Here is a 24,535-nt window from a genome sequence, read left to right on the forward strand (position 1 = left end):
GAGACCTGCCCTACTGGAGATACTAAAGGGAGCCCTACAGACAGAGAAACAAAGAAAGGACAGAGAGACTTGGAGAAAGGTTCAGCGCTTAAGAGATTTGGTAAGGGTACAATAAAGGATATTAATAGAGAGAGGGGAAAATATATATGACAAACATAAACCAAAGGATAAGATGGCTGATTCAAGAAATGCCTTCACGGTTATAACGTTGAATGTAAATGGATTAAACTCTCCAATTAAAAGATATAGATTTGCAGAATGGATCAAAAAAAATGAACCATCAATATGTTGCATACAAGAGACTCATCTTAGACACAGGGACACAAAGAAATTGAAAGTGAAAGGATGGAAAAAAATATTTCATGCAAGCTACAGCCAAAAGAAAGCAGGTGTAGCAATATTAATCTCAGATAAAATAGACTTTAAATGCAGGGATGTTTTGAGAGACAAAGAAGGTCACTACATACTAATAAAAGGGGCAATTCAACAAGAAGAAATAACAATCATAAATGTCTATGCACCCAATCAAGGTGCCACAAAATATATGAGAGAAACACTGGCAAAACTAAAGGAAGCAATTGATGTTTCCACAATAATTGTGGGAGACTTCAGCACATCACTCTCTCCTATAGATAGATCAACCAGACAGAAGACCAATAAGGAAATTGAAAACCTAAACAATCTGATGAATGAATTAGATTTAACAGACATATACAGAACATTACATCCCAAATCACCAGGATACACATACTTTTCTAGTGCTCACGGAACTTTCTCCAGAATAGATCATATGCTGGGACATAAAACAAGCCTCAATAAATTTAAAAAGATTGAAATTATTCAAAGCACATTCTCTGACCACAATGGAATACAATTAGAAGTCAATAACCATCAGAGACTTAGAAAATTCACAAATACCTGGAGGTTAAACAACACACTCCTAAACAATCAGTGGGTTAAAGAAGAAATAGCAAGAGAAATTGCTAAATATGTAGAGATGAATGAAAATGAGAACACAACATACCAAAACCTATGGGATGCAGCAAAAGCAGTACTGAGGGGGAAATTTATAGCACTAAACGCATATATTAAAAAGGAAGAAAGAGCCAAAATCAAAGAACTAATGGATCAACTGAAGAAGCTAGAAAATGAACAGCAAACCAATCCTAAACCAAGTAGAAGAAAAGAAATAACAAGGATTAAAGCAGAAATAAATGACATAGAGAACAAAAAAACAATAGAGAGGATAAATATCACCAAAAGTTGGTCCTTTGAGAAGATCAACAAGATTGACAAGCCCCTAGCTAGACTGACAAAATCAAAAAGAGAGAAGACCCATATAAACAAAATAATGAATGGAAAAGTTGACATAACTGCAGATCCTGAAGAAATTAAAAAGATTATAAGAGGATACTATGAACAACTGTATGGCAACAAACTGGAAACATATGAACAACCTAGACTGACCAGAGAAGAAATAGAAGACCTCAATCAACCCATCACAAGCAAAGAGATCCAATCAGTCATCAAAAATCTTCCCATAAATAAATGCCCAGGGCCAGATGGCTTCACAGGGGAAGTCTACCAAACTTTCCAGAAAGAACTGACACCAATCTTACTCAAACTCTTTCAAAACATTGAAGAAAATGGAACACTACCTAACTCATTTTATGAAGCTAACATCAATCTAATACCAAAACCAGGCAAAGATGCTACAAAAAAGGAAAACTACCAGCCAATCTCCCTAATGAATATAGATGCAAAAATCCTCAACAGAATACTTGCAAATCGAATCCAAAGACACATTAAAAAAATCATACACCATGACCAAGTAGATTTCATTCCAGGCATGCAAGGATGGTTCAACATAAGAAAATCAATCAATGTATTATAACACATTAAAAATTCGAAAGGGAAAAATCAAATGATCATCTCAATAGATGCTGAAAAAGCATTTGACAAAATCCAACATCCGTTTTTGGTAAAAACACTTCAAAAGGTAGGAATTGAAGGACACTTCCTCAATATGATAAAGAGCATATATGAAAAACCCTCAGCCAGCATAGTACTCAATGGTGAGAGACTGAAAGCCTTCCCTCTAAGATCAAGAACAAGACAAGGATGCCCGCTGTCACCACTGTTATTCAAAATTGTGCTGGAAGTGCTAGCCAGGGCAATCCGGCAAGACAAAGAAATAAAAGGCATCCAAATTGGAAAAGAAGAAGTAAAACTGTCATTGTTTGCAGATGATATGATCTTATATCTGGAAAACCCTGAGAAATCGACGATACAGCTACTAGAGCTAATAAACAAATATAGCAAAGTAGCGAGATACAAGATTAATGCACATAAGTCAGTAATGTTTCTATATGCTAGAAATGAACAAACTGAAGAGACACTCAAGAAAAAGATACCATTTTCAATAGCAACTAAAAACATCAAGTACCTAGGAATAAACTTAACCAAAGATGTAAAAGACCTATACAAAGAAAACTACATAACTCTACTGAAAGAAATAGAAGGGGACCTTAAAAGATGGAAAAATATTCCATGTTCATGGATAGGAAGACTAAATGTCATTAAGATGTCAATTCTACCCAAACTCATCTACAGATTCAATGCAATCCCAATCAAAATTCCAACAACCTACTTTGCAGACTTGGAAAAGCTAGTTATCAAATTTATTTGGAAAGGGAAGATGCCTCAAATTGCTAAAGACACTCTAAAAAAGAAAAACGAAGTGGGAGGACTTACACTCCCTGACTTTGAAGCTTATTATAAAGCCACAGTTGTCAAAACAGCATGGTACTGGCATAAAGATAGACATATAGATCAATGGAATCGAATTGAGAATTTGGAGATAGAACCTCAGATCTACGGCTGACTGATCTTTGATAAGGCCCCCAAAGTCACTGAACTGAGCCATAATGGTCTTTTCAACAAATGGGGGTGGGAGAGTTGGATATCCATATCCAAAAGAATGAAAGAGGACCCCTACCTCACCCCCTACACAAAAATTAACTCAAAATGGATGAAAGATCTCAGTATAAAAGAAAGTACCATAAAACTCCTAGAAGATAATGTAGGAAAACATCTTCAAGACCTTGTATTAGGTGGCCACTTCCTAGACTTTACACCCAAAGCAGAAGCAACAAAAGAAAAAAATAGATAAATGGGAACACCTAAAGCTTTGAGGTGAGGAACTCCTGCACCTCAAAGGAATTTCTCAAAAAGGTAAAGAGGCAGCCAACTCAATGGGAAAAAATTTTTGGAAACCATGTATCTGACAAAAGACTGATATCTTGCATATATAAAGAAATCCTACAACTCAATGACAATAGTACAGACAGCCCAATTATAAAATGGGCAAAAGATATGAAAAGACAGTTCTCTGAAGAGGAAATACAAATGGCCAAGAAACACATGAAAAAATGTTCAGCTTCACTAGCTATTAGAGAGATGCAAATTAAGACCACAATGAGATATCATCTAACACCGATTAGAATGGCTGCCATTAAACAAACAGGAAACTACAAATGCTGGAGGGGATGTGGAGAAACTGGAACTCTTATTCATTGGGACTGTATAATGATTCAGCCATTCTGGAAGTCAGTCTGGCAGTTCCTTAGAAAACTAGATATAGAGTTACCATTCGATCCAGCGATTGCACTTCTCGGTATATACCCGGAAGATCGGAAAGCAGTGACACAAACAGATATCTGCACGCCAATGTTCATAGCAGCATTATTCACAATTGCCAAGAGATGGAAACAACCCAAATGTCCTTCAACAGATGAGTGGATAAATAAAATGTGGTATATACACACGATGGAATACTACACGGTAGTAAGAAGGAATGATCTCGTGAAACATATGACAACATGAACCTTGAAGACATAATGCTGAGCGAAATAAGCCAGGCACAAAAAGAGAAATATTATATGCTACCACTAACGTGAACTTTGAAAAATGTAAAGCAAATGGTTTATAATGTAGAATGTAGGGGAACTAGCAATAGAGAGCAATTAAGGAAGGGGGAACAATAATCCAAGAAGAACAGATAAGCTATTTAATGTTCTGGGGATGCCCAGGAATGACTATGGTCTATTAATTTCTGATGGATATAGTAGAAACAAGTTCACAGAAATGTTGCTATATTAGGTAACTTTCTTGGGGTAAAGTAGGAACATGTTGGAAGTAAAGCAGTTATCTTAGGTTAGTTGTCTTTTTCTTACTCCCTTGTTATGGTCTCTTTGAAATGTTCTTTTATTGCATTTTTTTTTTTTTTTTTTTCATACATTGATTTAAAAAAAAAAGAAAAACAAGGAAAAAAATAGGTAGAGCCCCCTTGAGGAGCCTGTGGAGAATGCAGGGGTATTCGCCTACCCCACCTCGATGGTTGCTAACATGACCACAGACATAGGGGACTGGTGGTTTGATGGGTTGAGCCCTCTACCATAGGTTTTACCCTTGGGAAGACGGTTGCTGTAAAGGAGAGGCTAGGCCTCCCTATAATTGTGCCTAAGAGCCTCCTCCCAAATGCCTCTTTGTTGCTCAGATGTGGCCCTCTCTCTCTAGCTAAGCCAACTTGAAAGGTGAAATCACCGCCCTCCCCCCTACGTGGGATCAGACACCCAGGGGAGTGAATCTCCCTGGCAATGTGGAATATGACTCCCGGGGAGGAATGTAGACCTGGCATCGTGGGATGGAGAATATCTTCTTGACCAAAAGGGGGATGTGAAAGGAAATGAAATAAGCTTCAGTGGCAGAGAGATTCCAAAAGGAGCCAAGAGGTCACTCTGGTGGGCACTCTTACGCACAATTTAGACAACTCTTTTTAGGTTCTAAAGAATTGGGTAGCTGGTGGTGGATACCTGAAACTATCAAACTACAACCCAGAACCCATGAATCTCGAAGACAATTGTATAAAAATGTAGCTTATGAGGGGTGACAATAGGATTGGGAAAGCCATAAGGACCACACTCCACTTTGTCTAGTTTATGGATGGATGAGTAGAAAAATAGGGGAAGGAAACAAACAAACAAACAGACAAAGGTACCCAGTGTTCTTTTTTACTTCAATTGCTCTTTTTCACTTTATTATTCTTGTTATTTTTGTGTGTGTGCTAATGAAGGTGTCAGGGATTGATTTAGGTGATGAATGTACAACTATGTAATGGTACTGTGAACAATCGAATGTACGATTTGTTTTGTATGACTGCGTGGTATGTGAATATATCTCAATAAAATGAAGATAAAAAAAAGTTATTCAGCAAATTCATGGAGACAGAAAGTAGATTACTACAGGCTACTAGTATTAGTAATTGGTGGTGATGGTAGTGAAAATAACAAAGATCACTGAACTATACACATGAAAGCAGTTAAAATGGGAATTCTGCATTGTATATATGTTACCTATGGTAATTTGAAGCTGTGTGTTGCGGGACACTGATTACGTGCCTTAACTTGGCGGGCCTGGGCTGGGGGACCGGATCCACCCCTGGGGAGGGTAGTGGGTACGGGTGAGTGCGCCCTCCACAGCCCCCCGGGCCTGGGAAAGTGAGGCCGGAGGCAGGCCCCATTTCCTCACCCAAAATACCAGTGTTAGGGGAGGCTTGCCGGAGGGAACCGCCTTTTCCCCACCCCCTTATCTTGCCCGGACACTCCCCGTTGCCAGAGCAACTCCCCCACCGCCAGTGCGCATGCACCGTTGCCAGAGCAACTCCTGCCCGTGACAAACAGCTTCCGCGTCCTCTCAGAACCAATCCAAGCCTTTAACCCTTACAGCTACCCCGCCCTCTAAACCGCCCCATATAAGCTTGTACTCTCCCCCAATAAAGCTCTCTCTCTCTTGGTTTTCATCACCCAAAAAGAAACGTGTCCCGCCTGTTCCTTTCTCGCCGCCCTCCATACTTGCACGCCTCCCGCCGGGGACCTGGCCAAGTCCCCCGCCTCGCCCTCGCCTCCGGGAAAGAGCCCCCGCCGCCGGTACCCTCGGAGCAATCCTGGGAGCCTAGGATTTAGCAACCGGCCGCCACCCTCCCCCAGACGAATCAACTGTGACCGCATGTGTACCCCAAAGAAATTTGTTCTTAAATCTAATCCATTCCCATGAGTGTTGACCCATTGTAAGTAGGACCTTTTGATGAGGTTACTTCAATTAGGGTGTGGCCCAGCCCAATCAGGATGGGTCTAATCCTATTAATGGAATGCTTTATAAGAACTGAAATTCAGACAGAGAGAGAAAGGCACAGAGGAAGCAGCCAGAAACTGAAATCAACAGAACCCAGGAGAGAAGGGAGAGACCAGGAGACACCGCCATGTGACAGAGGGGCCGAGGATTGCCGGCAGCCAGCCCGAGACGCCCACAGTCTTTGGGGAGAAAGCATTGCTTTGATGACACCTTGATTTGGGCTTTCTTCTAGCTTCAAAACTGTGAGTGAATGAATTCCCATTGTTTAACCCAACCCATTTCATGGTATTTGCTGGAGCAGCCAGGGAAACTAAAATATTACCACAAAATTTTTGTAAACATATGTATATTCAAGAAAAAAAATTATTCAGGGACAGGAATGAGATAAATAGGAAGTTGGCTGATGGGGGCTGGGAGCAGAAGAGAAGGAGCTGGGGTGGTAGGCTGAGCTGAGGGCAGTGGGCAGGGGCAGAAAGAGGTCACGCGGTGGCCAGAGCCTCCACAGACACCCAAGGAGGGGACGGGCTCTTGCAGAAGGTGCCCAAGCCCGAGAGGTGGGGACAGAGAAAGAGGACACCAGAGGTGTTAAAGAAGCCTTAGTGTCCTGGTCAAGGTCCAGGCCCCACCCCCCAACCACCTCCCCCTCTAGCTACACTCTCACCTAGGAGTCCCCCCTCCCCACTCTGTCCTCTCAAGAGGCCCTGTGCCAAATCCCCAGCAGGTCCCAAAGGGAACTCGAAGCTAGAAGAGCCCTGGGCCAGGGGTCCAACTACAGGTCCTCGTCCCAGCTGCCATTTCCTGGCCCCGTCACCTGGGCAACTTATGGGACCACTGTGATGTTCTGTGAGGTCTCCATCCACTGTGTATGTATAATACCGCACGATTTCTGTTTAGATCCTTCCTCCTTCTTGTTCCAAAAAGGATTTGAGGTCTCTGGTAGGAGTGACCACACTCCTGTTCAACTCATCAGGCTGTGGTAAAAATTAAATGCGGAAAATGATATAGCACAAAGTAAAAGTGATATTGCAATTTTTTCCAAAAAGGAAGTAGCTCACCCTACCCTGGCCTTCTAACTTCCTGTTTCTGAAGTAATGGCATAATTATCCTAGTCCCCTGGGCTTGGACTCAAGCATGATGTATGATTCCGTCCTCTTCCAATATCGAGCACTAGCTCCTATCGAGGCTTCATAAATAATTACCTGTCATTTATGGATTGACAGTTTTCTGTGTGCTAATCACTCTGCTAAGAAAGCTTTATATAGAGTATTTAATCTCTATAACAGAAGAATGAATAGACACTGGTATCCCCATTTATACACAAGAGAACTAAAGCTCAGAGTTCATATAATTTGCCCAAGATTTCACAGGTAATAAGTGACAGAGCTGAACCATGAAACAGTGATTTTAACCTAGGGATCACAAACTCAGGCATCTCCCTGGCAATGGGTGGATTGAGTCATGCGTGAGGCAACAGGGAGGAGTGGGGCTTGTGGCCAACTGGCATGCATGCCCCACCTCAGGACATTCACATTCTCAATCTTATATAAGGCTGTGCCAGCCAATTACACACTGGGACCTGCTCTGCCACCCCTGTCCTAACCACTAGTCTTAGCTACCTCCCTTGGAAAGCTCCTCTCCACCCCTACTGCCAACACCCCAGTCCTCATCACACATACCTACAGGAGCCTCCTCCAGGGCCCCCAGCCTCCAGCTTCACTCACGCTGGCCAGCTGCTCACCAGAGTCGGGCACTGTCCTTTCCAAGCATCCCACTCCTACAGAGAAACCACCACCACCACCAGACACAACACTCACAGCCTCACTGCAGAACCATAGCAGGGTGGGAAGAACGAGGCTTTGTAGACAGACCACATGGGTTCAAATTCCAACTCTGCCACTTCCTTACTGGGTCACCTTTGGATAAGTCACTTAACCTCTCTGAATCTCTATTTTTACCTCTCCAAAGAGGAGGAGGATGATAATAGCTCCCATGCAGAGTCCTTATGAACACTAAATGCATTCACACTTGTAAAGTGCTTTTTAAAAAGCATTTACCCCACCATGGAAAACACATAGTGCAGGCGCAAACATATCCTAGTTGCTTCTTTGGGAACCCAGGCTGGGTGGGTGCTCATTCCCCTTTCCATATCTCTCTCAAGCCTGGGAAGTCAGAGAGAAGGAGTAACTTGCCGAGCTAATAAGTGGATTTAGGGAGGAGGTGGGGGTGGGGGAAGAGGAGCTGGGCCAGAAGCTGAGGGGACCCCCTGTCCCCAGCCCAGAGCAGGACTGTAGTGGAGGGCATTTCAAACCCTTTATAGATCTCACATATCTGATTCTTGGAGATCCCAACCCCATTGAAACAAACATTTAAAATGCACCCACACCCCCCAGTAAATATAACTAGTCTTTGCTTTACATCTGAAAGGATTTTTATAAATGTGCTGCAGAAATTATTTGACTCTGAGTAACTCATTTAGTTTACTATTGGTTATGATTTCTCTTCCAGCATCCTGCATACTCTGGAACTCTTGTCAAAATTCCAACTTACAAATTGTTTTCAAATATCATGACATTTTTACGGGTACTAAACTGAGTAAATATTAAAGTTGGCACGCTACTTTCTGAAGGCATGTAATAAAACATTTATTTCAATTTTGACTTTGCCCTTTTCATACTTTTCACCCCCCCCAACCCCCAAATTTTTTTTTTCGGGTTTCCAACATCTCCCAGTCCTTCGAAAGTTCTGGTCTGCCCGCTGCTCATGAAGCCCCGTCTCCAGACATGCAGGCTACCCCTGAGGGTCCAGCTACAGAGACCACCGACCACAGAGGGTCCAGGGCACCCTGATTTGGGGCAAGTTTACGTTCATTTTGAAATAAGTGATATGTCAAATAGATCATATGTGATTTAATGTTTAAACCTTTATTGGCATTTTCTATAAATAAATTTGCACATGAAGCAATACCTTGATGTGCAAATGTTCTGATGCAGCGTTTGGAAATGAGGATCACCGTCACCCTAAGCAAGCACCCCTGCCCCCAGTCTGCTCCCCTCGATTCCCCCCAGGAGGAGGCTCCAGGGAGGGGAACCCATGCAGGGCAGGGTGGGGTGTGGCCTGGCACAGGTGCCCTCGGAACTGCCAGGCCGCGATGTTCTGTGGTTGACAAGGGACAGCTCTGGTGGACACCTCACTCAGGGACAGCCCCGCAGGGCAGACTCATTTGCCTGTCTTATTGTGCTCTGCTTGGGTCCTTTCAAAGCAAAGCTATTTTTAAAATTCCCTCTGCCACCCACTCTCATGTCCCACCCCTCCCCATGAAAGACTCTGGGGCTGGAGCCAAGGAAATTATGCTTCCTACTTTACAAAGACATCCACACAAACCTCCCAAGCAGGTCACAGGGCAGACGTGATGGGACTCCATAAAAGGAAAGGGGGTGGGAGGAGACAGGGGCAGGCAGGAGGCAGGGAGAAGGCAATGGCATGACTTTAAATCTCAGTTTACATGCTTTTGATTCATTTCTATCCAAAGCCCTAAAAAATGTTGTATCTTAGACTTTGTAATTTTGCTCATGAACATCTAGACATGGAAAATAATCTGTAAAGCCTTGTATGCAAAGCACATACTACCTAATATTTTTTGAGAGCTTATTTAGTGCTTTATGCCAGTGACTGAATGAACCCAAAATCAACCTATGAGCGAAATGCTATTATTATCCTCATGAAACCGGTGAGGAGCCTAAAGCACAGAGAGGGGTAGTAACTTGCTCAAGGTCACAGAGCTGGAAAGTGATGGAGCCAAAATTCAAACCCTGGTGGTCTGGCTCCAGAGCAGCACTGTCAACCTTGACCTTAGACCAAAGTTACTTTTAACTGAGAAGAGCCATGACAGTAAATTACGATGAGGTTTACAATGGCACAGTGCACAGTGATGAAAATTTATATTTACAAAGAGTATTTTAATGAAATGTGGAGACTTATGTTAAAAATTTTAAAACATGTCATACATATATGACCCAATTCTTAAAAAGAGTGAAAGGAATATGAAAATATATAAAACAGTAAAATATATAAATATCTCAGGCATGCAGTAGGTGGTCAACAAATATTTGGCGAAATTGGTAGATTATGAGTGGGATTTTTTTCTTCTTCCCATTTTATTATATTTTCCAAATTTCCTTAATGAGAATGCTTTCTTTTCAGACAAAAAAAAGAAAAGAAAAGAAAAAAGCGTTAAAATGGTTTAAAACTTCTTTGCTCTGTATAAATGAGAGAAAAACTTCTGAGTAACTAGAAAACTAGAAGTTGTTAAAAAAAACAAAGTGGAGAGGTTATTACGAAACCCTTTAAATAGTAGTATTGTTAGAGCTAGACCTCAGAACACATTGAGAAGAACGAACAAGGGACCAAAAAATGGAACAAAGGGTTCTATTGAACGACAAATTGAATGAGTGGACCTGGAGCCCTTATTGGCTAAGTGGCAAACGAGACAGGCCATGCTTGCCTTCAAGGGGCCTCTAAAAAGATATTTTAATCCTGCTTCCTCGTTTAACAAAGAGAAGACACAGCATGTTTTTATTACTGAATATGTCCACCTCCTTGAAAAGAAGGCCCCCTCACCCTTGGAAAGTATCGACCGCAGCTCCTATCCCTCCCATCTAGGTCCTGCCACTGGCCGTTTTCACTGAGCTCGGTGCCCCAAACAGAAACCAGCCAGAATTGGACCATTTCTCACTCATTGTTCAGCTCCAACCTTCAGTTCTATATGTAAGTGGCCAGGACAAACTGGTAGGAGAGACCTGGAGGCTGGGAGGAGGCTGGCTAGAGCCCTGAGGAGGATCGGGGGGCTTCTGCCGGGAGCACCGAGAGGCTGGGTGCAAACCGGCTCCCATGCCTGGGAGAGTCAGGCACTGGGGCAGAGCGAATAAGCAGGAGGGAGGAGGAAGGCAGCGCCTCCCCGCTGCCCCACAGGTCCTCAATTACAGACAGGCTCACGCTGTTCTAGGCTAATTGCTACTGAAGCCTGTCTTTTCTCCCCACCAGAAGGGCTTGCAGGCGCCTCCAGGCAGCCTCAATAGGCTCCTCTGTCGCCCTCCCAGAACCCTGCCCAGCACAGAGCACATTCTACCTTTCTCCTTTACACAGGCAACAAACTCCAGTAACCTCTGTGCCTGAGGTGGTGCTCCAGGAACTCTTGTGTGTAAAGCACAAGACAGAAGCAGAGTTGGTTAAGGCTGATTCAGAATGCACAGGCTTGCTCCAACCCTTTGCAACACAATTTCCCAGGGAGCTTGCAGAGTTCTGTGCCATGTCCTCCATCTACATAATTCAAATCTCTGAGGGCAGAAACTGGAAATCTGCATTTTAAACAAGCTCCCCAAAAGATCTTGAGTTTGAGAACCACTGGCTTCAGGTCTGCTTATAAGTGCCCATTTCCACATCTCCCAGGCTGTCTTAAGAGGCTGGAAGTAGGAAGTACCAAAGTGGGACAAGGGTGCCATCCCCTCGGCTGGCGCGACAGGGATGTGCCCCAGACCTGGCGCCAGATGTCCCCCTTAGCTGGGGAAAGCTGGGTGAGGGCCTGGGGCAGCAGACAGGGTCCCAGCAGGCCCCTCCTCTCTCCTGTGGCTTCCTTTGAGTTTCCATGTGCAAAACACACATCACTCAAGCCCAGTTGCCCGCCTCAGAATCTGCTGAATCTCTATGCAAAAATCTCCTGACCCACAACCTCAGCCACCCCCACCACGACTCTCCCTCTCCCCACAGAGAGCCCACCTGCCTCATTACTTAAATAATCTTTATTTCTCATGCACTAGGAAAGATGGTACTGTATGAAACACTGCATTTCACAGTAAAGGCCTCAGTCCAAAACATGGCACTGGGACCAGCTGGGATCCAGGGCTGGTTAACGCTCTGGGGACCACACTGGGGACACCACCCCCAGGGCTGGTGGCAGATGCAGGACCCTCGGGCCACAGTGGCCCCAGACACAGCACAGGGTGGCTGTGGCTCCCAAAGAGACACAGGAAGCTGATACCACAGGAGGAGCAAATGGATTGGAGAAAGGATGAAGGCTGCTGGGGCAGTGACTTGACAGAGGTGAGGGGTGCGGAGCTCCTGGTCCAGCACCTGAAGGCCTAAAGTCATCCCTCAGGCCCGGAGAGCCCAGGGCTGTGACTGAGCTCAAAGGATGCTCAGCAGCCTCGTGCCTATAGCAGGCTGTGTAGACCCCACATGGCTGCCCCTCGGCTTGGGTGTCAGGCCAGAGTAAAAGCTACAGAAACAAGGTGGGGCCTAAACTAAGGTCTTGCCAAAGCTTGGATTTGCCCAAGCAGGACCTCAAAGGCTAGAGGGGGCCAGCCCCCCACAACCACCCAGGCCCCTGTGGACACTGGAGACACACACAGGACAGCCAGGCTTCGGAGAATCCTGGGGCAGGGCCAACGCTCAAGCCCTTGGGCCTTGGGTGCCCCCTGGGCCAAGACAACGGCGATGCAGATTCCTGAGCATCGTTTCCACTGGGGATGGCACAGGTACATAGTCAGAGACATGCAGGACAGCAACAAAGAACTGAGACGTGCAGAGACCAGAACATCATAGGAGGGGTCCGAGAATAAAACATGGTCAGGGTGCTGAGACGTGGCAGGCGTTGCCTGGGCCAGGCTCACTGAGGCCCGGGGCTCATGGTGAGGCCCACCTCCTCTGGGATGGTCTCCAGCATCTCACTCTGGACGGCCTGTGTGATGAGTGCCAGCTCCTGGCACAGGGTCTCATGGCGGTAGCCCACGCGGATATCCGGTACGTTAGTGCGGCGGATGTCGTTGCCCTCAGGGCCCTCCTTGGTGTAGCTGGGTCCCAGCCAGTGGCTCTTCACCTGCGGGGTGTGGGGGCAGTGGGCAGAGCTGCAGCTAGCTCTGAGGGGCCACCCACAACCCAAAGCCATCTCAGGGACAGGGCCCCTGGGACCTTCCCAATGCCGAGGAGGGGAGGAGAGAGGAGATGGCAAGGTCCAGGCGGGTCAGGGAGCGGTGTGGTACCTTGTGGGAGAAGCCACTCATGAGCACACTGTTGCGGGCCAGCTCACACATGTCGCAGGAGCTGAGCTTCCACACCTGGGTAGCGATGCTGTACTCCTCCATCAGTGGCTCCTGCACAAGCCAGGCTCCGTCAGCCAGGCCCAGCCAGGCCCAGGCCCTCCCTCCCTGGTGGGACTTGCAGCAGGGCAAGCGGGACCCTGGTGTGCTGCGTGCCACCAGCAGGGGGCAGCACCGGCCCTGAGAGCTCGCCCCCGCCCTCCCCTGCCCCGTGCCCTGGCATCTGGGGGTACCCCCTCCCCCTGCCCACTGCCTGCCAGGTTCTGACCTTGGTGAAGTGGAACTGCAGGGGGTCGTCAGTGGACAGCGAGACCATGAGGCCACGAGACAGGTACTCAGGTAGTGGGTTCCGGTGGTAGCTGAGGAAGAGGCTGTTGTTGCTGAGCGGGGACATGGCGATGCCGATCTGGGCCAGGTAATACAGGTACTGCAGGACTGGGGCCTGGGCGCCAGGAGGGGGCGGGGTAGGGCCTGTCAGGTGGCCTCGAGGCCAGCAGGGACCTGCTAGTCCGGGAGGGTACAGACCACAAGAAGGCAGGGCGGGGCAGGGGGCAGCGCTGGGAGGAGTCCAGGCTGGGCCTGCTGTGCAGGGGCCAGGTTAGAGCCAGAATCCAGGCTAGAGCCTGAGGCTGGGGATGGGAGTGAGGGGTCCACATGGTGCAGGGGTTAGTTGTATTGGGAAGGGGAATCCACACCCGGGGCTTGGTGAGGAGGAGGATCCACGGCTGAAGGGTCTGGGAGGGGATGCTGGGGTGCAGACCCTGACCTTGCGCAGAAGCAGCCCATGGGAGATGTTCTCAGCCAGCATGAAGGCCGATACCAGGTGGTGGATGGGCCCGGCCTCCCCACAGTGCGGCCTGAGCACAAAGGTGTGGAAGCCCCTCTGCCTGGGGGGCACGGAGACAGCGTCAGCTGCTGAGCCTGGGCCGGCCTGGACTTGAGCCCCCTCCCCATCACATGCATGCCCTAACGTGGGCCTGGCCTAAGGGGGGCGGGGGTGGGTCCTTGGCAGTGAGGGGTGAGAGACAGAGCCCCAAGGGCCGAGAAAGAACCCATCCATCCAGGCGTGGGGACAAGAGGTGGGTCAGGCTCCCGTGGCCCCAGCCTAGTGTGGGCTCAGAGCGAGGTCAGTTGGGTGAGAGACAGTGAGCAGAGACACGGCCCTGGGGGTGCAGGGACCTGCGCAGGTGGTTCAGCATGGCCATGTTGGCGAAGGTGTAGTACAGGTAGTAGGCATAGGGTGGGTTGTCCTCCTCCACCCAGGCCTCAGGGAGAGGGCTCTCCAGGTTGAAGACATGGTTCTCAGGCTTGGATTCATCATCCACGCTGTCAAAGCCATCCACCTGGCACAGGCCCCGTGGTCAGGCACAGGCCCCGTGGTCAGGCCCAGACCTGCAGCTGGGCCCTTGCCAGAGGCCTCCCCACACCCCAGCCCTGGGCTGCCCACTCACGTGCTCCAAGAAGAGGTGCAGCTCTGGGTGGCTGGCAGGGTGCACAGTGGCCTCAAATAGTGGCAGGAAGATGTTCTCCAGCATCTCCTGGAAGTTGGCCAGCTGGCCCTTGGTACGGTACACGTCACTGCAGGTGAGAAACACACACACGCACATGCCAGTCAGGGGGTAAGGAAACCCGGCAGGCCAGCAGGGATCAGAACTTGGCCCAAGAACTGTACTGGGAAAGAGAGGACACCGGGGCAGACCATGCTGGACTGACCAGGGATGGAACCAGGGAGGTCCCTCCTCTACTCAGCCACTCCCAGCCCCCATGTTCCCTTCCACGCCAAGGGACACTCACAAGAGGCGGGGCACCTGCACGAGCCAGCGTACGTTGGGCGAGTGGACGCGGTGCAATACAGCCCAGCGCGCCAGCTTGTCCCACTCATCCCTCGAGCGCCCGTAGATGGAGAGCCGCAGCTCCGCATTCTGGTATTTGCTCTCCTCCAGGTCTGACATCACCTCCTGAGAGACATGCATGGGGCAGCTGTCACATGGTGCCCTCACACTGACAGCGACTGTCACACCCAGGCTTCTGCCTGGCCCTGTCCCTTCTTTCTGTCTCTGCATCTGCCATGTGTGCCTAGTCCGACCTCGTTACACATCTTCCATCCTCCTCCCCCTATTGAACCCACTCTGTCTGGGGAGGGCTGACCACAGGCCCCTCCTGTGCACCGGACCCTGGCAGCCACTCCTCCTTACCTTGATGATGTGAGCAAAGTACTTCCCAGAGACCTTGTTGTCAGTCTTGATGAAAATCTCTCGGAGAACGGACTCCCCAATAGGGTTGTACTTCGCATTGAACTTGTCAAAGCGATGGAAGGTGTTCCTGTCCTGGGAGAGAAGGCCAGCCCTCGGGTCACCGCCCAGCCCCCGCCCTAGCCCAGCCGCTCTGCCCCCGTGCCACCGGGACAGACCGCATGCACGTCAAGTGTGTCCACGCTCAGGTCGTAGGCGGTGAGGTTCATGCTCTCGAAGACCTCCCGCAGCGTCTGCTCGCGGCCCTGCTCCACGTGTACAATCTCCTCCAGGTGCCGCTTCATCGCCCGTTTGATGAAGCGCAGCAGATGCTTCTGGTTCATGCAGGACGAGGCGTGGATGTGCGTGTCCACCTAAGGGGGAGTGGTGGGCTGCTGGGTCCATGGGAGGCCAGGCTGGGAAGGTCAGGGCAGCAGGATGGGAGAGGCCTCCCAAACTGGATCCTGGGGGGTGAGAGGTGGGGAGGGGGCGCCAGCCCTCAGGGTGGAAGCTGGGTGGAGGCACAGGTTGGGGGCAGCCAGGGCCCACCTTGCGGATGTTGTAGAAATCTCGGTGCGGCACCTTCTTCTGGGCAGCCAGCTCCTTCATCTCATTGAGCAGCACATGCATCTGGAACTTGGAGCTCAGGTACTGCAGCCGGCGATAGCAGAACGACTTTCTGGGCAGAGGGTGAGGGGGTGAACAAGGCAGGAACTCAGGGTGCAAGGGAGGAGCTGTGGGCAGGAGGGCCTGGGTAGCAGAGTAGAGGGAGGGGGCAGGAGGATGCAGGGCTGAGGCTCCCTAGGAAGGGGCAAGAGACCAGGCGTCAGGTCTGGGTGGGGAATCAGGGCGGGGAAGGTGGCCATGTCTGGCGCAGGCCGGGTGGGGGCTCACATGGGGCCGTTGATAATCAGGGCCATCAGCACATTGACATCAGCCACAAATTCCTGCAGGTCGGGGTATGGCAGCTCCAGCTCTGCGCAACTGGCATGTGGGGGGAACTGGGGTGAGGAAAGCAAGCCAGGCCCTCTGGCCCCTCCCCCAAGCCAAAGCAGCCTCCCAGGCACCTTCCCCCAACACGCCAGCCCCTCTTACTGCTCATCGAGCTCCCTGCGGGTGTAGACGTGCACCACGCCCCGCACCATGCGCAGACCTAAGCCCAGGTCCCCAGGCATGGTGCTGGGCTCACAGTGCTCGTAGGGGTGCTGCTCCAGCGCAGGGGGATGCACCGGGGCGTCTGTGGGGTAAGGAGGTAGAGTCAGGGCCAGGACTCCACCAGCTCTCTCTGCCTTTCAAAGCTGGGGAGGCCGAAGAGCCCTCCCTCTGCCCAGTCCAGAGGCCCCGCAGGAGGTGAGAGATGCCAAAGGCCCCAGCAGGGCAGCTCCCACCCCCATCTCTACCCCTTGCCCTCCCTGGGGGCACCAACAGGCCGGGATGAGCATGGACAGTGGGGAGAAGCCCGTGGGGCAGAGGCTCTTGGGCCCTGAGCTCAGGGAGCCCGGGAGACACAGGCACCTGGAGTGGGGCAGGGATGAGGGGCCCTACCAGCAGACACGGGGGTCTCGGGGCCCTGCTCGTAGGTCCGTGTCTCCAGAGGCTTCTCAGCCAGCTGCTGCAGGTAGCGGCGGGTCGTGGGGCAGAAGCTCTGCAGCGCCAGCGCCATGTACTTCTCCCTGATGAAGAGGGCCCGCACCACACTTTTGGCTGCATCCAGCAGGTCTGTGAACGGCACCTGGAGACAAGGACATGTGATCGTCCTCCCCGGTCTCTGATCCCGGGCCACACTCTCCCCATCTGCACAGGCCCTGATCCCAGAAACTCTCAGACCACGTGGTTCTGGAGCATCCTCACCACCCCAGCTTTCAGGAAGAGAACAGGGCCAGCCTCCAGCTGCAACCCCCAGCTCTGCAGGCTGGATGAGCTCCCCGGGACACCTGGGGGATGGAGACAAGCCCTGCCCCATACTCACGCCACACTTCTCCTCCCCAGAGATGGTGACCCGCTGGAATTCCCGTTCCAGCAGCCCGTCACGCTCCCGCAGGCCCCGGTCACCCTGGCCCTCGCCCTGCTCCTTGTAGAGCCTGCACGGGGAAGTGGATGGGGACCGGGTGGGAGACAGAAGTGGCCCGGGTCCCACCTCAGCAGTCCCCTCACCCCTCTGCCCTTCTCACTGTAAGTCGGAGTCACTGTCTGTCTTCAGAAAATCTTGCTTAGCCCGAAGCAGGATGTCTGGCTCCAGCCTGGAGGTGAGAGGGGTGAAAGGTCAGGCAGATACGACCCCTGGCACCTGGCTTAGCCCCACCCACGTACTATCACACGTGACCTCCCAGGGTTGTAGAACCCTGGGCTGTGGGCACTGTTCTTAACCCACTTTAGAGATGAGAAAACAGATCTGCAAGTTAAGCAACATGCTCCAGGGCACAGGGGTGGGAGGAAGACTGAACCAGAGCCCGGCAGCCTGATTCCAAAGCCCGTGCTCTAGACTGCCTCCTGGGGGCCCCAAAGGGAGAGAGGACGGGGAAGAAGACAGAGGAGGGGCTCGGCAGACAGCCGTGGCTGCGATGGGCCAGCCAGGCTCTGGAGGTTGGGGAGGCGCACTTGACATCCTGGCTGATCTGCCGCTCCAGGCGCTGCCGCCGCTCCTCCAGCTGCTCGATGGGGCTCTCCTCAGGGAACTCATAGGGAGCACTCCGGAGCTCGCTCTCAGCCAGCGAGCGGCTGAACAGCTCCTGGAGGGACGGAAGGCAGGAAAGGGTCAGGCCCTGGCCCTCACCCCGGCGGTCCTCCCCAGCAGGCCTGGGGGTGGACTCAGAGCAACAAGAGGTGGGGATCAGGGGACAACCAAAGGAGAGGACAGGGGCAGCTGAGGTTGGGGAATGCAGGGGCAGAGGCAGGGCATGAGGACCCGCGTGAAGGGAGCCCGGCATACCTCTGCGATCTCCTTGCATTTGCCATCCATAGAGGTGCGCAGGTCGAGCGGGAAGTGCTTGAGGCAGGGGGCGGGGCCTGGCAGGGATCGGGCGGCCTGCAGCGGAGGGGCCCCCAGCCCACCTCGAGCCTCTGTGGAAACAGTGGTTGGTTGGGGGGGCAGGGCCTGGGTATCCTAGAAGCCCTGGGTCCCTGCCCACCCCAGGCCAGCCCTGGGGAGAGGCCAGAACAGGCCTGGAAAGCGGGCTCCCTGGTGCTAAGGAGCGAGTCTGTGTGTGGATCCCATAAGATCTCACCCTCACGGTGTAGCCAGGAGGCCCCCCACCCATTCCAGGCTGTGGTTGTGGGTGCTGAGTCTGGCTGTGAAAAAAGTGGATTCATTCTCTCGGGAATAAGAACTTGAACCCTGGACTAGGGCCCACTCCCTTGGCTGTGAGAACCTCCAGATGAGTGCCCGTGCACACACACGCACACACACACATAGCGGGCGCTAAGGACCAGGTGGCCCCACAGGGATGCCCAGCCCACCGCAACCAGGGCAGGCAGTTGAGGATGAGACCGGCCTCTTACTAGCAGATCCTCACCCACAGGGACAGGGCCCCCGCCTGCTATCGCAGCCCTGCAAACCACGGGGGAAGCCACTGGCTCTGACCTGGGGACCAGCCCTCAAAGGAAGAGGAGGGGAAACGGAGGACCTGGTTGGCAGCCGGAACCCTGTCTCCTCCCCGGAGGCCTGCCCTCTCCCCCAGGACCCCAGGCTGCCAAGACGTGGCCTGGCCCCAGCCTGCCCCTCCCACTGCTGGCTGCCCCTCTGAAGGGAGCTGCCACAAACAGGCTGCGCCACTGCGAGGCCCCAGGATCTGGGCCGGAGGCCCCACGGAGGGCCCTGGGAAGGGGAGTGTCAGAAGCCAGGGGTCTCTCTCCACTGAGGGGCAGAACTCTGTAGCTGCAACGCCAGGAGGCTGGCACCAAAGGCCTTGAAGCTGTGAGCCTGTAGGGGCTGCCTGAGCAGCCAGCCCACCCTGAGGGACCCTTCCTCACACTCGGCAGCCTCACCCTCATGGGTGGGAAGCTCGCTACACTCAGCCAGCTCTGGGGTGCTCCCCTCCGGAGCCCTCCCCTCTCCTCTCTGCCCGGGCTTAGGGAAGGATTGAGGGCTCTGCCTAGGTAGCATGCCTTAAAGTCTCCATGCCCAGTTCCCCACACTCCAGAGTCTGGTCCCCAGGCTGGACAAAGGGAAGAGAGAAGAGGAAGTGCCTACCCAGATCCAGGGCCCAGACCCCAACCCACACGGGTCCCTGCCCAGCCCTACCTGCCGAGTTCAGGCAGCTCCTGCCAGCAGCCCCGTGCCCCCTGCCCGCCTGCTTGCTGAGTGAAGCAGCAGTCAGTCCCCCAGGACAGCTGAGGGGCCGGCACGGGCTGTACCAAGTGCAGCTGCAGGGAGGGGAGACCCTGGGATGGCGGTAAGCAGGGACTGGAGGAGTTCGGGGAGCCCAGAAATCAGGGAAGGGGCCTCAGAGTGGGGAGTTATGAGGAGCCCCAAAGCTGAGCAGTGCCTTAACCTGTGCAGTACCAGGGCCCAGTCAAAATGTGGGGAGCCCCTAAGGGGGAGGAGCAGGTATACTGATATGGGCCGGGCACACTGGCAGGAAGGGGCCAAGCCTCCTTAAAACCCATTGCTCTAGAGAACAGAGAGTAGGCAGGGCCTGGCTGGCCAAGGGGTAGGAGGGGAGGAAAAGGAAGGGGAGAAAAGCCCTCCTCATCTCATACCCACCAGTCCAGGCCCATTTTGTCTGCCCAGGGGCCCTGTTGCCCACCACAGGCTGTCCTCTGAGCCCCCGCCTGGGAGGTCCCTCTAGAGAGACAGAGGAGCTGGGGAGAGGAGCTGGCTGGGAGCCAGGGCAGTGGCCTAGCCTGGGTCATAGTCAGGTCCTGAGGCTTCCCATTGCCCAGCTTCTCAGGGGCTGTGCTGGTTCATGGCCCCTGAGATCTCCAACCCCGGTCCCAAGCCTAAGTCAGGAACAGGACAAACGGTCCAGAAAGGGAGGTTTGAGAGATGAATGACTAGAATTTGGAGGACTTAGTCTGACTCTGATACACTGACTGGCAAGTCTCTACTTCTGGAAGCTTCAAGTCCTCGTATAAATGGGGTGATAAGTGGTTCCTGCCCTGTTCCACCAGAGCTGCTGAGAAAGGGTTGCAGAGATAACGACTTGGCAAGGGTTCTGCAGAGCCCCGAGATGAGGCTGTGCAATTATGAACTCCTGGGACCCTCAAAACGGCTTTCCACATGTAGCACCATCCACTAGGGCCAAGGCAGCCGGCAGTGAAGGGCAGAGAACAGAACTTGGCAGGGAAGTTGTGGCAGGGGATGATGCTGTCTCTTACTTGGTGGAGGGCAGAGCAGGAAGGGAAAGGAAGATGGGTACCCACCCCAACCCCTGGGTGGAAGGCAGAGCCTAAGGTCCTTGCTTGCCCAAGAACCTGATTCTACACACACATCCTCCCCACACAGGGCCCCAGACCACTTCTAATCCCTCAAGGGGAAGCAGACCACAGATCTCCATGGCTGATCTGTGCTAGATCCTCAGGATCTGAGCCAAAGGCCCTAATCTCAACCTTCTCTCCCAGTGGGATGGCTTGGAGCCTCCAAGGCTATGCTGGGGGTGACAAGGACAGGTTCCAGCAGACAGAGCCATCCATGCAACCTGCCATGCCACTGCACAGGGCTGCCAGGGATTCAGCCTTCCCCCCCACCCCCAGTGGAGGTGACACACAGGAGCAACCTCCACACTCTGGGAGGCCAGGGCCTAGCAGGACCCAGAAGGCTGAGCTGCCTGTGGTCCCTTCTCCCGGGCCCTGTGCTGGAGGTTCCTGCCCATAGTACCACACGCCCACCCACACAGGGGAGAATAAACCAAAAGCCCATAATCCATACACAGCCAGTCCCCAGCCATTCCTACCAACTCCAGGATTCTGGGTAACTGGGCCTCATAGGCAGGGAGGTGCCTCAGGCTGTGACTCATAAGTCTCAGAAGCTCTCACCCTTTGACCACCCAAAGTTCTCTGGGTCAGCAATAGGGCAACTGGAACAGATCCAGCCCCAGGAACACATCTTCTGGGGGGCACGGACGTGGCCTCAGGACAGTACAGGTCTAGGGCCAGGTATCTTCAATGGCATAAACAACACAGGAGGGAGATGCTCAGGCTACAGGGACAGACAGTTGCTGGGGGAGGTAGAGGCTATCCCCAAAGTGTGGATAGGTTCTTCCTTAGTCACAGGATCTGGAGGCACTGGGTGGCAGGCAGACCTCCCGTACCAGGCATAGATCCTGGTAACCAAGCCCTCACCGAGACGGGCATGGCTACACCACGCTGCCTGCTCCAAACCTCCTGCTCCAAATGGTGCAGAGAAGCCTACTAGAGAGGGAGCTGAACCAAAGGGTGCAGAAGCACATGCAGCACAGCCTGAACCCCGATACGAGCCTGACCCAAGGACACCCCATACCCTTGAGAAGACTCACATGCACAGACCAAGAATAAGCAAACATACAGTTGAGTCTCCCAGCTCTTGGTTGCCAGCCAGCAATGGGTGTACCCTGATGTCAAGACTCCCCCGGTGAGGAGGTTCAAGGTCAGGGGTCCTGGAAAGAGGAGCTAGCCACAGGAGGACAGCCCCAGCCTACCCGGTGAGGCACGGCCACCAGTGTGGCTGGTCCAAAGCCCAGCCAGCCCCACACACATGCTCCCCTCATCCCCCCTCCATTCACACACACTCCACATGCAAAGTCGTCTTAGCACATCCACACGCTGACACGTGTGCAAACACACCTCTTGCTGCACCCACATCCACGCCCACTCCTTGTTACAGAGGACAGCATCCCTGACACCGAAACCTCAGTTACCCCCATCCCACCTCCCTCCCCACGCCACCTCTCAAACTGGCTGTCCCTGGGACCGAGGTCGAGGGGCATGACCACAGAGGGGGCCAGAGAAGAGGCCCCCCTCCTTGAGGGGCCAGTGGTCTGGATGAGAAGAGGTGAGAGGGAGCCCGTGCCCGAGGCTGCAAAGCACACTCACCCTGTACTGCAGTGGAGGCCTGCAGGCTGGCCCGCTTCTTAAAGGGATATTTGGCCTTGGACTTGCTGGGGGCAGATGGATAGGATGCCATGGCTGGGGGAGCTGCACGATGGCGGGGAGCATCCGAGCAGCACCGACTAGAGCCTCGCATTGCCACATCCAACCTCTTCCTCCGCCCCGCCCCCAGCAGGAGTGACTGATGCAGGAAGCAGAGGCCCCGCAGGCGGAAGAGGCCCTGGCCATGATTTCTGATGTTGTCTAGGCAACCTGGCATAGTGGTTGCCTCCATCCCCACCCCTCACCCCTCCCCTCCCCTCCTCAGTTTCTGGAGTGACAGGACTGATGGTGGCTGGTCCTGGAGGGGGGCGGGGGTGGGGTGGAGAGAGAAAATAAGATGGCAAAGGGCCAGCCCCCAGCTCTCCAACAACCCAGCCAGGAACCCTCACTCCTTGCCAGGGCTTCAGGGCAAAGCCCCCGTTAGCTGGTCCAGCCAGCCTGGGAGAAAAAATAAACAGGAATCCAGCGCCTGCCTTCACGCTCAGAACACATTCCTCTCAGGGCAGGCATAGTGGGGCTTTCCTCTGTGAAAACCTGGTTCCTCTGAGGCAGAGCCTCCGTTTTTCCTTCTCGAGGGAGGACGGGGGTGGTAGTGAGTAGCAGGAGCCAGTCCTGGGAAAATTCCACTGTCGGGTGGCAAAGAGGCCAGGAAGAGGGGGCTTGTCTGGGGGGGAGGGGGGTCTGTGAAAGAGTTCCTAGTCTCTTCGGACTCTTCCCTCCTTCTTTCCACAGTCAGGCTCTCCTTCTCCAGGCCCTCCCCAGAATGAGCCGGCCGCCTTCCCCAGGTCCTCCTGTCACCCTGGTTACTGCACTTCTCCATCCCCGAGACGATCCCCCCAGCGCACGCACACACTCACCTGAGGCCATGCTGCCAGAGTCCCCAGGGGCACCAGGGACGCTGCCCACACAGGGTAAACGGGGACTCGAGGGAAGAGAGGGGTGCTGAGTCCCAGAGCCCGGCCAAGTCGCTCCGAGGGCTCCTGCCCTGGCACTGCGGTGGGGAAATAAGGCAGTGTTTCAAGGCTGGCGGGAGGCGGACCCCCACCGACCGCGGCGGTTGCGCTGGCCTGGGTAGACCCAGGAGCCCCGACCCCCAGGCCGGCACTCTAGAGACGGGCAGACCATGTGCTTCCCGGAGAGCGGGACCCGGAACTCACCCTGCTTTCTCTCAACACTGTCGGGGTATTTGGGCTCGGACTCCCATAGCAGGACTGCCAAAAACTCGCCAACGCCGCGCTGGGGTCCGTGGCCCCGCCCTCGCCCGGGCCCACCCCCCGCCGGGCCTGCCCCGCCCCCGCCATTTTTCCGCTTCCCGGGCGCCACGTGGGCTTCCTCCGCGCCGCAGTCGGCCTGGCGGGGACCTCCGGTGTTGGGCAAGTTCACAACCCTTGGGTGCGTCAGCTTCCTCATCAGTAGATGGAATGGGGTAATGACCGTACCTCACTCAAAGGGGTTATTGTGAGGATTAAATGTGAAGCCCCCTTGCACAGTGCATTGCACAAAGTCAGCGCCCAGTAAAAAGTAGCTATTATTAGTGTCCCAGGATTCACTTTGAGCCGTAAATGCCCAGCATTCCCACTCGAGGTCCTCTGTTTTCTTCTGGCAGGCGTAGGTACGCAGGGTGTGACCTGCTATTCTGGCTCCCCTTTCCTCATTTATTTCTATATTTGGTGGTTAAGGGCTTAGGCTCTGTAACCAGATTGCTGGGTTCAAATCCAGGCTCCTCCACCTACTGACTTGACTTCTCTGTGCTTTCATTTGATGTGTAAAATGAGTGTAAGAGTACCTGCTTTATGGTGGTGGTCAGGATAAATGAGCTAATACAGGTAATGTGCTTATAACTGTGCCTGGCCTGTAGTTTGAACTCACTGAACATTCATATCACTACTATGTCCTAGGTTTTGGCTTCTTATTGACACTCTCACAGATTGATTCACCTTCCAGCCTATAAAGAAG

The 24,535-nt window shown here is 52.6% G+C and overlaps 1 protein-coding gene across 4 annotated transcripts; it reads right to left on the reverse strand.

The window, feature by feature from the left end:
- Window positions 1–11,972: 11,972 nt before the first annotated feature.
- AMPD2 (adenosine monophosphate deaminase 2) lies at window positions 11,973–23,850 on the reverse strand. 4 transcript variants are annotated; one of them, XM_037826448.1, is made up of 19 exons: window positions 23,737–23,850; window positions 23,437–23,570; window positions 18,444–18,574; window positions 18,113–18,243; window positions 17,686–17,754; window positions 17,484–17,595; window positions 17,060–17,246; window positions 16,610–16,751; window positions 16,409–16,498; window positions 16,064–16,193; window positions 15,694–15,888; window positions 15,479–15,610; window positions 15,078–15,241; window positions 14,735–14,861; window positions 14,463–14,626; window positions 14,050–14,170; window positions 13,552–13,725; window positions 13,227–13,337; window positions 11,973–13,063 (listed from the first exon to the last, which is right to left on the reverse strand). In XM_037826448.1, the coding sequence occupies exons 2-19, from the start codon at window positions 23,444–23,446 to the stop codon at window positions 12,854–12,856; spliced, it is 2,400 nt and encodes a 799-aa protein (XP_037682376.1). In that variant the 5' UTR covers window positions 23,447–23,570; window positions 23,737–23,850; the 3' UTR covers window positions 11,973–12,853. The 4 variants fall into 4 exon arrangements, 3 of the variants coding, with proteins under 3 accessions (XP_037682376.1, XP_037682375.1, XP_037682377.1); XM_037826447.1 differs by lacking the exons at window positions 23,437–23,570; window positions 23,737–23,850 and adding an exon at window positions 22,523–23,403; XM_037826449.1 differs by lacking the exons at window positions 23,437–23,570; window positions 23,737–23,850 and adding an exon at window positions 19,755–19,826.
- Window positions 23,851–24,535: the final 685 nt, after the last annotated feature.

This window comes from Choloepus didactylus, chromosome 2 (assembly GCF_015220235.1).
Source record: "Choloepus didactylus isolate mChoDid1 chromosome 2, mChoDid1.pri, whole genome shotgun sequence".
Taxonomy (NCBI): Eukaryota; Metazoa; Chordata; class Mammalia; order Pilosa; family Megalonychidae; genus Choloepus; species Choloepus didactylus.